The 13,855-nt window shown below is 36.0% G+C and overlaps 1 protein-coding gene across 2 annotated transcripts in view; it reads left to right on the top strand.

Annotated features, from left to right (window-relative positions):
• Positions 1-13,855, top strand: part of RELN (reelin) — a 555,021-nt gene that overhangs the window by 352,420 nt on the left and 188,746 nt on the right. For both annotated transcript variants that reach the window (XM_081535825.1, XM_081535826.1), the window contains exons 15-17: positions 296-424; positions 1,376-1,485; positions 4,429-4,495. In XM_081535825.1, the coding sequence (XP_081391951.1) occupies positions 296-424; positions 1,376-1,485; positions 4,429-4,495 (306 nt within the window). The remainder of the gene's footprint in view (positions 1-295; positions 425-1,375; positions 1,486-4,428; positions 4,496-13,855) is intronic.

Below are 13,855 nucleotides of genomic sequence, written 5' to 3'. Positions count from 1 at the left end.
TAGCAGTGTGAGACATGGTAATTGCCTTGCCATCTATCAAATTCAGGAACACTTTCTCAAGTTACCATTTGCTGTCTTTAAAACATCGTTCATTTCTATTAGCAGTAATTTAACTGCTTGCACTTTGAAGGCTGGCCAGACGTCAGTGGAGGGGAAAACAATCACTTCGGAAACAACATCTTAAATTTTTTTACACTAGTTCTACAGATGTTTAATATACTTCTCCAGAGACGAGTCATTTAATTTCATTTGTTATCTTTGCCCTGTTTTGTTATGCTTATTCTGGTGTGATCAGTATCAGCTTAGAGTTTTCTACCAACCATGGACGTTCCTGGTCTCTACTCCACACTGAATGTTTGCCTGAGATCTGTGCCGGACCCCACCTCCCTCACAGCACAATCTACTCCTCTGAAAACTACAGTGGGTGAGTAAACTCTAACATAGCAAGAGATTTGAATCCATGTTGCAGACTCAAAATCAGTAAGTAAGCCTGAGATTAGTGTTTTTGGCATAGTAGGTAAGGAAGCTGCCTTCTCCTTCTCATCTGATTTAGGAGTGATCTCATTTTTTTAAAAAGTAATTTTTGTAAATCTTATGCACAATCACAATTTGTAGAGAGTCATTCATTCTTTAGGTATTAAGCTTTTATATTTTGGATTGCATAAATTTAAACTCTATATAGTGACCCCTGGTTATTGCCAAAAAGACTTATTGCCAAAATAGTTACTAATGAAAAGATGCAGCATAGACAAGTGGAAGAAAGTTAAGCTTTGGAATTGAACCTGGGCTCAAATCCTGGTTCTGCCATCTACTTGTATAATGATATTTACTCTCTCAAACTGCCCACCTCTTTCCATGTAAATTGAGGACAATGATATATCCCCTTAAGGACTGTTAAGAGAATTAAAGATGACTATATAAAATACTTGCCACTTTACAGAATAATCACTAGATAAATAGTAAAAATGTTTCCAAGAATGCAAGATTAAGTTAAAAATTATTTTCCTTCCTAGCCTGTGTTTAAATACGCATAGAACTAGAGAATAGCAAAAAATAAGAAGTAATCAGTGCTAATCAGCACCCTAGCTCATCACAGATTACCATAGAATAATATCTAAGGTCTGAGTATTGATGTAAAATTTTCTTTTAAAAAAGTCTGAAAAAAATCAATGGCTATAAGATACTCTAGTTTGCTATGGATGTTTCTAGAAGTTACATATTGGTTTTAAAATTATAAACAGACTCTACAGGTGAATTTAAAGAGTTTATTACCAGCCATCTCAAGCATAGAGAGACTAGAACATCAAAAACATGTAAAATAGATTCAAAAGGTATGAAATGGATATGAAGCTACTTTGTGCTAACTTTCTTGCAGGTGGAACCGGATAACAATTCCCCTTCCTAATGCAGCACTAACCCGGGACACCAGAATTCGCTGGAGACAAACGGGACCAATCCTTGGAAATATGTGGGCAATTGATAATGGTTAGTTTTTGCCTGTCATAATCACATGCCATTGAAGTAGACTCTTCCTGTGCTTTTGTTCATCTGCACAGACTTAATCACATTTCTAAGTCATGGTCTTGCAATTCATTAAACGCCCTTTCTTCCCTTTTTCCTTTGCATTCCGTTAGAAGCCCGGGGATGCAAAATCGGAAAAATAAAGACAGTGGAGCCAGCAATATTAGATGCTACTGCGCTTCAACATACATTCTTTTAAAATGCATAAAGCTCTGAAACTCAGATTCGCAGTTGATGACAGGGGATATCCTAACATTTCTCTTGAATGTTTTATACAAAATTAACATATTACCATACTGCATGTATTAAAATGACTCATTCTTCTCTTAGTAACTACCGTGACATCTGTAATGATTCTTTTTTAGATGCAGACACCACACATCAGGAAACATCATCTCTAAAATGAAACTTCTGTGTGAAACTTTTACCTCCTTTTCAGAAAATAACATAAAGGGAAAATTTAGAAATACATAAAATATCCTGTTATCTTTCATTTTTAAATGAATTGTTGATAAATTGTTGCATAACATTAAAGCCAGTATCACTCATGTTGAAGATATTAAATATCTTCTCATGAGAGAAGATATTTAATCTGTTAGATTGCATGACTGTAAATTTCCTATTTTTTTAATTAATAGCCAACTCACTTAACAATTCTCACTTCGGGCAGGTTCAGAGATTTCCTGTTTTTAAAGAGTATATAAATTTGACTGAATGGGTTATACTACAAGGAAGTAAAAGGGAGGGAAGAAATGACAAAATATCAATACTTAAGTTAGTTTAGGATAGCCACTGACTTATCTTAACTTTATAAAGTGGGAAAACCCTTCACTATTGTAAAATGCTAAATTTCCATCTCTTAACATTTTTGTTTTTCTGAATAATTTAAAAATTAATGCACAGTTACTTCAAGAAGTTTCAATTCTTGAAACTCAGGAATGACTTCAGGCAAAATAATTTGCTGTTTGTTTTTGTTTAGTCACTGAGTTGTGTCCGACTCTTTGTGACCTCATGAATAGTAGCACACCAGGTTTCCCTGCCCTTCACTGTCTCCTAGAGTTTGCTTAGATTTATGTCCATTGAGTCAGTAATGCAATCTAATCATCTCGGTAAATTTTTTAAACAATCTGTATTAAAAGAAGACCAATAAAAGACCCAGATTTCAAAGACCATATGAGCCACATGGGTACAAACGTATAGAGACAAACACACTGTATTTGCAAAAACGTCTGAAGATGAATTTGTTAAAATGGAATTTCTCCACTGGTAGACTGTTTTCCATAGTACTTGAATTACCTGTTGATTAGCTCTAGGGAATGAGTATATGCCTCTGGATTGTGGGCTATGGATGACTTTTTCCTGCTGTCGTACTTTTCAGTGGTTGTAGAATGAACTTAGATTACTTTAGATTATAAAAAAAGTGAAGTGCAAAATGAAGAACATATAAGCCTATGAAAAGAATATTTAAATTTCCTTGAGACGTACAGTATGAGTTTAAGTCAGAAAGTGTTTGCTACAGGTCGTGAATTCCCAACATCATGCTTTGAGTAGAATGAGAAAAGATAAAAATACATGGAATAGGCATGTTTAGCAATGTCTGTCAAATGCAGAACTAGCCATAGAATCTCTTAAATTCTGATGTTATTTTATATGGGAGGCTTTTGCAGAAGCAGAACCTGGTTTCTGGTTTCTTCAAAAGGCAAGAGGAATACACACACATCTTGTCAAGGGAAATTTGTGTCTACTTGCCAAAGAACACCCCCAAAATCTCTCCCATTTCACTATGGAATTTCAGAATTACATCAAAGAAAACAAATAGAAAAAAACAGATCAATATTGAAAATTCTTAGTAAAATGAAAGATCCTAGAGCAAAGTATGTTTGTCACCACTTTTTAATTTGTTTAGCTTGATTACATTAGTGAAAATAGTGAAGAAAATGGATTTATCTTTTCCACACTCTTAGAAACACAGAGCCTTTAAATTTATTCTACTGCGAATCCTAATGATTTCATAATTATCAGGGAAAGATGACAACAAAATTCTTAGAGAAGAAAATGACAATGAATAGTAACTTTGCCTACGCCTGAAATTGAATATGTGAGATCTCAATAACCATTGGATCTCTGATTCCACATTGGTTTTGTTTCACCTTTACACTATTTGATGTGTTACTGATTGTACTGATTATCAAAAGGCTTAATATCTTTAAATGTATTTGAGTCCGAGTATCTCAGAACCTGCCTTTCAACAATCAGGGCCCCTTTTCTCAGCATTCCCATGGTTAGAATTTAGGTTTGTAATATCATTATCAGTCAAACCCACCATTTTTAAAAAGCTCTACAAGTATAGAGAAGACTTTATGCTCAACCACAGATTTTAAGTCTCCACTTGAGGAAGGGTAGATTAATATTTAGAAGAACATGTAACAGTCATCTGCAGTGATATAGATTTTCCTCAGATGAAAATGAAATGCTAGTGTTTTAATTAAATTATGATCTGTCAACTTTGTGATATATCAAATTGATCCTTTGTAAATTCTTAATTTCTACCCAAAGAATATAAACTTGGTAGAAAGTTCAAGACAGAAGCACTAATATTCTGCCTGAAACCATTTTAGATGAAGAGACTGCATTAAGAACCCAAATTATTACATTCCTACTTTCTTTGCTATGACAGATTAAAATCCTGAAAGGATTAGTTAAGTTAAAACCATTCTGGTGGATTTGTAGCTAAACATTTACCTTGTCACACAGCACTCTGTATGTCAACTGGATTCCTGTGCACAGCATACATACAAGAAAGAGATTTCATGGCTATTGCTTCACAAAATTGTTTCACACGCTGGTGGTGTTCTTGGCCTTTCCTGTGATTTTGCCATCTTTCACATGCTCTCTTTTGCCCTGCAGTTTATATTGGTCCATCATGTCTCAAATTCTGTTCTGGCAGAGGACAGTGCACTCGACATGGTTGCAAGTAAGCATTTTTAAGTAATATTTATACTTCTCTTTTTTGATATGTGCTTTATATACTGAAACCACAGGTGAAATTAATTTGTTTTAGTTTCCTTTTTAGGCTTTTGAGGTTTTTCAAGACCAAAAGTATCATGCTCCAAATGGAATTTCAGCATAATAGATTATTGAGTGTATTTTGTAAGTGGAAGTTGCTTAATAAATAATTTTTCTATTAGGCTAAATTGTGAACAAATGTAGCATACTTCATGTAAATTTGTGAACAAATTTGAATTCTTCATATATTGATTGCTGCCTTGTATGTCTTTAGTTTCTTCAATATGATATTTCTCCATAAATTTGTTCTAGTGTTCATGAATTATATTTGAATTCCTGGCATGCTTTGTAAGTGAATTATAAAAATCAATGATGATCCATAAACCTGATGTGAAAGGAAACTGGAGCAGGCCAAATTAACAGATTTGATAAGAAAATCCATCATCTTTAAATGTTATTTCAAATCTTCCTTACTTTTAAGAATCTTTTAGGTCTTCAAAATGATATATAAAGAATTTCACATAATAATGATATTGAATATGAAGTGTGAAATTACACATAAACAGTGTAATACCTTACCCCCACCAGACCATTCTGTTATATTCATAGCAAAATGGATAGTCATATTTATTGTATCATTCCTCTATAATATTTAATTATAAAATATCCTGAGAATTCCTGAAACTATAGTCTTTGTTATACAGATATATTTTCAACAATGGATCATCTAGTCTGTCTCTTCTTGTCCTCCAAATTAAAAAGTCACTAATTAATTACTTAATGGAAAAATCATAAAAGGGTTTTGAACCTGATCATTTGTAAATTATCTTTATAAGGCAAAATACTGGTCACCACTGAGATTAGAGTGTCAGGTTAGCTTTGTTTTTTATTTGAAGTATACTTGTTTTACAATATTGTGTTAGTGTCAGGTGTATAGCATAATGATTCATTACTTTTGCAGATTATGTGGGTGCAAACATAATTGCGATTTTAGACAGTGAATTTTAAATCATTATAACTAGGCTCAAACACATCTTTATTAATCAAAACAGAAACAATTACAGTCAACACATTTTTGCCATTGAGAAATAAATTTGTTTATTCCTTTAGCATAAAAATCTATGCTTCAGGATTCTACAAAGTCTTGGAGAGCTTTTTCTGCCTCCTGCTGGTTATGGAAGCATTTTCCCTGCAAAAAGTTGTCAAGATGCTTGAAGAAGTAGCAGTCAGTTGGCGAGAGGTCAGGTGAATATGCCAGATGAGGCAAAACTTCCTGCTCAATTCATTCAACTTTTGAAGTGTTGGTTGTTCTATGTGCAGTCAGGCATTGTCCTGGAAAAGAATTAGGCCCTTTCTGTTGACCAATGACAGCTGTAGGCATTGCAGGTTTTGGTGCATCTCATCAGTTTTCTGAGCATACTTCTCAGATGTAATGGTTTTGCTGGGATTCAGAAAGCTGTAGTGGGATCAGACTGGCAGCAGAACACCCAACAGTAACCATGACCTTTTTTGGGGGAGCAAGTTTGGCTTTGGGAAGTACTTTGAAGCTTCTTCTCAATTCAGCCTCTGAACTGGTTGTCACTGGTTGTTGTATGAAATCCACTTTTCATTGTACATAACAATCCTATCGAGAAATGGTTCATTGTTGTGTAGAATAAGAGAAGACAACACTTCAAAACAACAATATTTTGATTTTCAGTTAGCTTACGAGTCACCCACTTATTGAGCTTTTCACCTTTCCAATTTGCCTCAAATGTAGAATGACCATAGAATAGTCGACATTGAGTTCTTGGGCAACTTCTTGTGTAGTTTTAAGAGGATCAGCTTCAATGATGCTCTCGGTTGTTAACTTCCGGTGGCTGGCCACTACTCCTTTCATCTCATCTCCTTTGCAAAACATCTTGAACCACCACTGCACTGTACTTGCGTTAACAGTTCCTGGGCCCGATGCATTGTTGATGTTGCAAGTTGTCTCTGCTGCTTTACGACCCATTTTGAACTCGAATAAGAAAATCACTCAAATTTGCTTTTTGTCTAACATCACTTTCATACTCTAAAATAATTGAAAAATACAAAGCAAGTAATGTCATTAGCAAAAAAACATAAAGCAAGAAATGCACATTAAAATGATGTATAACCACATTTATTTAAGAGTGTATTCCAGTATCAATCAGCAAAGTTCAACAATGCAAAACCACAATTACTGTTGCACCAACCTAATATATTGCATTGTAGGTTATTGCAAAGTAATGAGTATAGTTTCCTGTGCTGTACAGTAAATTTTTATTACTTATCTATTTTATATATAGTAGTTTATATCTGTTAATCCGATACCCCTAGTTTGTCCCTCCTTTTTTCCCTCTCCCCTTCAGTAACCACAAGTTTATTTTCTATGTCTGTGAATCCATTTCTGTTTTGCTATATATGTTAATTTGTATTATTTTTTAGATTCCACGTACAAGTGATATCATATAGTGCTTGTTTTCTCTTTCTGACGTACGTCAAAAAACATAATATTCTCTAGGTCCAGCCACATTGACGCAAATGACAATATTTCATTCTTCTTTACAGCTGAGTAACTTTCCATTACTCAGATGTGATTATATATATATATCATGTCTTCTTAAGTAAATCATCTGTTAATGGGCACTTGAGTTGCTTCCATATCTTGGCTGTTATAAAAGTACTGCTGAGAACATTGGAGTGCACATATTTTTTCAAATTAGAGTTGTTTTTTTTTCTGGATATATAGTCAAAGTGGAGTTGCTGAATCATATGGTAATTCTATTTTTAGTTTTTTAAGGAACTTCCATACTCTATTCCAAGTAGCTGTATCAATTTGCATTTCCACCAAAAGTGTACAAGGTTTCCTTATCTCCACATCCTCTCCAAAATTATTAAGTATGTACTTATTGCCATTTTATTTCTTGTTTTCCAGTTGTCTTGTAGTTCTTTTTTCATTTCTTTTTGTTTTGCCCTTTGTAGCTTGATCATTTTCTTTTATAGTTTACTTCAGTTTCTTTCTTTTTGAATTTTTTGCATTTTTTGAATATTTTTTCATTTGTGGTTACCATGGGTTTCCCTGGTGGCTCAGTCAGTAAAGAATATGCCTGCAGTGCAGGAGACCTGGGTTTGATTCTTAGGTCAGGAAGATCCCCTGGAGAAGGAAATGGCAACCCACTCCAGTGTTCTTGCCTGGAAAATCCTGTGGACAGAGGAGTCTGGCTGGCTACAGCCCATGGGGCCACAAGAGTCAGACATGACTTAGCGACTAAACCACAGCATTGGGTTCATATATGTTGACCCATAGCTATATCTACTTGCTTAAACTGATAAAACGGATAGGCATTTTAGTTCAAATACATTGTAAAAGATCTACATTTTTACTTCCCTCCCCTACATATTATGATTTTTATGCCATTTTTTTTACATCTTCATGCTTATCCCTTTTCTGTTTATTATAGTTATGGTTGCTTTTATAATTTTTTGTTGGTTTTTAATCTATTTCCTGTCTTATTTAAGTGATCTTCAATCCTCGCTGTATATTTCCTTTCTTATTGATTCTTGCTTCTTTTCCATTTAGAGAAGACCCTTCAAGATTTATTTTAGGGTAGGTTTAGTATTGCTGAATTTTAGTTTTTGCTTCTCTGAGAAATTCTTTATCTCTTCTTCTGTTCAAAATTATAATCTTGCCAGGTAGAGTGTTCTAGGTGACAGATTTTTCCCTTTCAGGCCTTCAAATATATCATACCACTCCCTTCTGACACGAGAAGGTTTCTGCAGAGAAATCAGCTGATAGCCTTATGGGTTTTCCCTCATGTATGACTGTTTTTCTCTTGCTGCCTTTAGAATTCTTTCTTTATCTTCAAATTTTGCCTTTTTTTATTATATGTCTTAGTGTGGTTCTCTTTGGGTTCATCTTATTTAGGATCTTCTCTGCTTCCTACACCTGAATAATTTTCCTTCCTGTCTCCTTCTTTGGGTTTGGACAGTTTTCAGCCATAAGTTCTTCAAAAATGTTTTTGATCCTCTTCTTTCCCTCTTCTCCTTCTGGAACCCCTATCATGTATATGTAGGAATGTTTTGTATTATCCCATAGATCTCATGTGTTGCTTTCATTTTTTCCTTTGTTTTTCTGTCTGCTGTTCTGATTGCATAATTTCTATTATTATATTTATACATTCTTCTGTATCATTTACTTGATTAATTTTTCATTGCTTCTAGAAGGTTTTTTATCTCAGAAACTGAATTATCTATTTTTGATTGGGTCATCTCTATAGTTTCTAGTTACATGTTAAAATGATCTGTGTTTATATTGCTAGTCTTCTTCATTTAGTTGGCATTTTATTACCAACTCTGTCTCAGTGTCTTATAGACTCTGTTTCATTGTTTATTTTTTCAGGGGTTTTCTCTTGCTCTTTCAATTGGGAGTAGTTACTATGCGTTTCATTTTACTTAATTTTCACTGTCTTTGTGAATTTAGGTGAAATAGTTATCTATAGTGGCCCTGAAAGGGTGTTTTTATGTGAGTGCATCAGTGTCTTTAGCATGAGACTGAATTTGATTTGTATGCCAGCCACATCTTTCCTCAGGGTATGCTGGCCTCTATCACCTTGATAGGGGGTGTGGTTGACGTTGGAAGAGCTAGAGCCTGTGCAGGATGTGAGATGGAACTCCTCTCTGCTCCTTAACTGTTGGAGTTCTGTCAGGGCTTGGGTCTGCTTTCCAGTTGCTGGAGGGGAAAAGATGAAGGTTGGGCTCCAGCTGGCTCTGTTCCCTTTAAGTATGTATTATTCTTTCTCCTGACACTGAGGCCTTTGGCCCAAAGGAGAGTGCTGAAGTAAGTAAGGCTCTTGTGCTTACAGAAGTCTGATGTGCTGCCTGTGTTGGTATCTGCAACTCTACTCAGACACAGCCCAAGTTTGCATCCTTTCCCTGTTTTCATTTCCTAGATCTAGTGCAAGGTTGTGGCATGGAGTTGGCGGAGCCAGAGCATTTGCTCAGCGAGAACTGGGGGTCAGAGCTTGTGGTTTCAGAAATTGAAGTGGTTGAACTGCTGTAAGAGGTCTGGGCTGCTTCTGGGGTGCCATTTAAGTGCCAACAGTGACTGCTGCCATCCTTGCTGGACCATACCCCAGACCCCCAAGCCTTTTCTTTGTCCCTAGATCTAGTCTTCCCCCAGGACCTGTCTGCTGGAGATCTAGCACCAATCTGTGGCATGGAATGGGCGGGGCTGGGGCATTCTTTTGGCCAGGAGCCAGTCGCAGGGGCTCCAGTAGCTGCTCTGCCATCAGAGGTCTGTGCTGCTTCCATGGTGCTACCAGAACAAGTTGACTGCCCCACCCAAACCACATCCCAGCCCACAGGGCTGCTCCTATGTCCCTATATCAAGTTTTCTCCCAGGACCTGTCAGCTCTAGATCCCATGCCAAGCTGTGTTACAGAGTGAACAGGGCCAGAGTATTCACCCAACTTGGACTGAGGAGCACAGTGAGGTGGCAGCTGCTAGTCCAGAGCTCTCTCTGCCCTATCTGTTGGCAAGCCAGCACCCTCCTACTCCTGGCGAGTGGAGTCTAGGCTTCTGCAGCCCTTCTCTCTATCCCAGCCATTCTCCCAGCACCCAAGGGAACTTGGGTACTCCTGCATATAGGACCCCAGTACCTGTATACCTAGTCTGTGGCTCCCTCCTCAGGGTGAGATTCCACCTGTGCAGTCCTTCCTTTCCTCTTAGACCCCTCCCGGAGGTACAGGACCCACTGATGCCTATTTTTTCCCATCCTACCTAGTTACATGACCACCTTTCTGACAGCCTTGGTTGTGTGGGAGTTCTGCCAGTTTCCACTTAGTTTTATATGAGAATTGTTTCACATATAGATGTATTTTTAATGTGTTTGTAGGGTAGGGGTAATTTCTATATCCTCTTACTCTGTTACTTTGAGTCTCAGGTTATCTTTTTAAACTGTATTTCAATGAATTTAATTAACAGAGACACCATTCTGCATAATGGAAATGTTTGTAATGGAAGTATATGTAAAGAATTGAAAAGTTCCCATTTTATCTCAAAACAGAATAAGCATCTCTGCCTTTTTTAATAAAGCCACCAGCTCCTGCCCAGAAACACTGATTCATTAGAACTATGAAACATCAGCTGGTATTTTCCTCGAGTTTATCTTTATTCATTATCCATAGACAGATCATCCTCCTCTTTAGTGCATTTCAAATAAAATTAACACAGAGAAGCTGACATTTTTGTAATTTCTGAAGTTGTCCTGAAAATTTTTGAAAGCAAATTATCTGAAATGACAGCTGCTTTTATTAATTAAAACAGAAAGTGCTATTTCTGAAATACTTATCTATAATTACAATGGTTACACTTTGTACCTCATTATTTTGTGTACAGTATCTCTGTTAGCATTAAATAACTTTGTTAAGGCAGCCATCTGTGTCACCCATGATGGATGCAAACAGAAATCTGAATGGCAGATGCCTTTTGGGCATCTTTTTTTTAGGCACTATACATTATCCTGAATAATTGTAGCCTTTTTTTCCTGCTGAAGTCTTGCTAAATTTTTTCACCAATTGGAACTTTAGTGTTGTCCCTGTTCCTGTCAATGTTTCTTGTAACATTCATTGGCTTTCTTCATTTGTGACTGGGCTAAATGTTTGGCCACTACCTCCTTTTCCAGCAATGTATGCCTTTCAATTTTAGGCAGAATTCCACAGAAAAGTAATTCATATTCAATACCATTTATTTCCTTTAAACAGATCCTTGAATTTGGGGCTCTGCAGGTGTTCTTCTCCCCACTTTGCTCCCTTAGTCACTACTGTTATTTGCTACCAGGATTCCACCTCTCCTGCTTTCTAGCACTTTCTTGGCTGTGTACAATCCCCAGGCTTGGTTTTCTTTTTTTTTTAACAATCAAGTCAATATATTTTTAATGACAAAATGGTTAGTGTTAACCCTATGTAACATGTGATCAGAAGTAGCTAAAGGCCACGGGGTGGTAACTATCAGAAGTAATACTGGACAGAGGATTACTTACAAAAAGAGCAATTTTCAATAGAAAAACTGAACATTTCCCTTGGGAAATATATTTAATATTTTATTATTAAGCAACTGGGGCAAAAAGGCCTGGTTTTCTAAACTGACAACTTATTATCCTGATAAATGTATTTCTGTTAGAGATGTTAATGAGGACAGAGAGTATTAGAAACCTTCCTACACAGGTGTCATCTGTGTGTCTTAAGAGTGGGGCAGGGCTCTTTCCCTGACATTCAAGGTGACTGTAATGCCACATTTAAGGGTGCATAGATGAACCAATAAGGAACATATTTGGAGTCAGAAGAGCCTCTGGACATTCCTGAAATCCCCAGTGTGTGCCAGCCTACTATTCTGCTGCAAAACAAAGGCTACAAAGGTATTATATATTTGAGTGAACTTCTTATCAGCATTCTCTCCCAATTATGTAACCTTTGATTAAAGTACACTTTCAAGATGGGAAGTGACTCCAAAGTGAGTCTTCTCTAAATGATCACCGGTTTCCCCCAATCACTAGACTGAAGAAGATGCATTTAATATATAGATATGCATTTGCCCTGAAAAACACTCTGGCAATAGATAATCTTACTGGGGAACATTAATTCCAATTTGCGGCCATGGTAAACCATATTGTTTTCCAATGTTAAAATGTGTCCCCTATAGCTGACTTTTTATCCTTTTTAGAAACTGCTTGGCTATTCAGAGTTGGACTAAGTCAAAGGGATAACCTGAGAAAGAAGTGAACCGTTTGAGGCTTATTTACCTGCTCTGTAAATATTGGTTTTCTTTTCCACTCCCATCCCTAATGCCAAGACAACCTTAGCTGTGTGCTACAATAGTTCTTGGCCTTGTAGGATGCAGCCTCTTTGATAAAATGATGATAACTTAAATCTCCCAAGGAATATCCAAGACGTATAAAATTTCACATTTGATTTCAGGACATTCACATACTCCAGGGATCCTCTGTGAGGCTAGAATAGATCTCAGTTTCTGCATTTGTGCTAATGAAGTAGTCTGTTAAGTGTTGCTATAATATCACCTTGTTGGTGCACTTGCTTTATAAAAGACATGTTCCACAGACTCACAGACATAGAAAACAAACTAATGGTTACCAAACGGGAAAAGCAGTGGAGGGAGGGATAAATTAAGAGTTTGGAATTAGCAGATACACACTATGTATACAATATAGATAAGCAACAAGGACCTACTGTATAGCACAGACAACTGTATTCAATGTCCTGTAATAAACCATAATGGAAAATAATTTGAAAAGGAATATATATGTGTGAATCACTTTTCTGCACACCAAAAACAAACCCAACCTTATAAATCAACTATACTTCAATTAAAATTTCAATAAATAAATAAAAATAAAAGGCTTGTTTCAGATTTTAGAAAGTTTTTAATGCTTAGAACCCTGCCACCCACCCAAAAAGATACCAATTTAATTTTATAATGGGTAATGTAGTAATTATCATGAGAAGGAAATAGTGCCATAAAAATAAAGAATTTGAAACTGATTCTTGATGAGCAAACTCCTTAAAATATAAGAAGTTTCTGAAATTCAGTTATTAAGTCATCTGTGATGAGTTCTCTCACTAACAGAAGACTCAGGTAACTCTATATATATTCTAGTCAGCTCACATACATACAGTACATCCTTATATGGCAGCAGGCAGGCTGTTGTGTAGTGTATGTGATGGGGGTCGCTTTTTCTCGAAGCACTGCTAATGTGGGATTCCACTGAGAGACAACACAGTTCTGCTAAGGACATCTATCTAGGTCAAGGGTGTATGCATTCCCTTTATAATGCCAATCCAGTTTGAAATAAAAATAGATTTATTTTCCAACCTTATCTGAATATTTCCAGTAAAACATAGCATGTATTTTTACATTTGTTTCTAAAGGAAATTTATTCTAGATATCCTATAGAAGTATTTTACTTACATTGTTTCTTTTATAAATTTAATGAACATCATTGTGAATAAAATTGCATACACATAATATAACCTTTACAAAGATTTTAAATTGGAAATGTGCACAAACATAGATACATTTGCAGACAAATTATTGGCGTTGGTTGAGGGCAAGTGCTGAATAAATGTTTTAATCATAATTTTTTTTACAGCAGGACTGTATTCTTTTAGAGTATTTACAGTAACTTCTCCCAAATCAAGTCTTCAAATTCAGTATTCTCCAAAAACAAATAAGCCTTGCTCACCACTCATTCAAATACTGGCTTCTGGACTTCCTCATCCCTAAAGTAAATAAAGAAATCTCTGAAAGGACT

Source organism: Giraffa tippelskirchi, chromosome 10 (assembly GCF_054371585.1).
Source record: "Giraffa tippelskirchi isolate mGirTip1 chromosome 10, T2T-mGirTip1v1.2.pri, whole genome shotgun sequence".
Lineage (NCBI taxonomy): Eukaryota > Metazoa > Chordata > Mammalia > Artiodactyla > Giraffidae > Giraffa > Giraffa tippelskirchi.
Note: the sequence above shows the minus strand (reverse complement) of the source record. Positions and strands in the feature narration are given on the sequence as shown.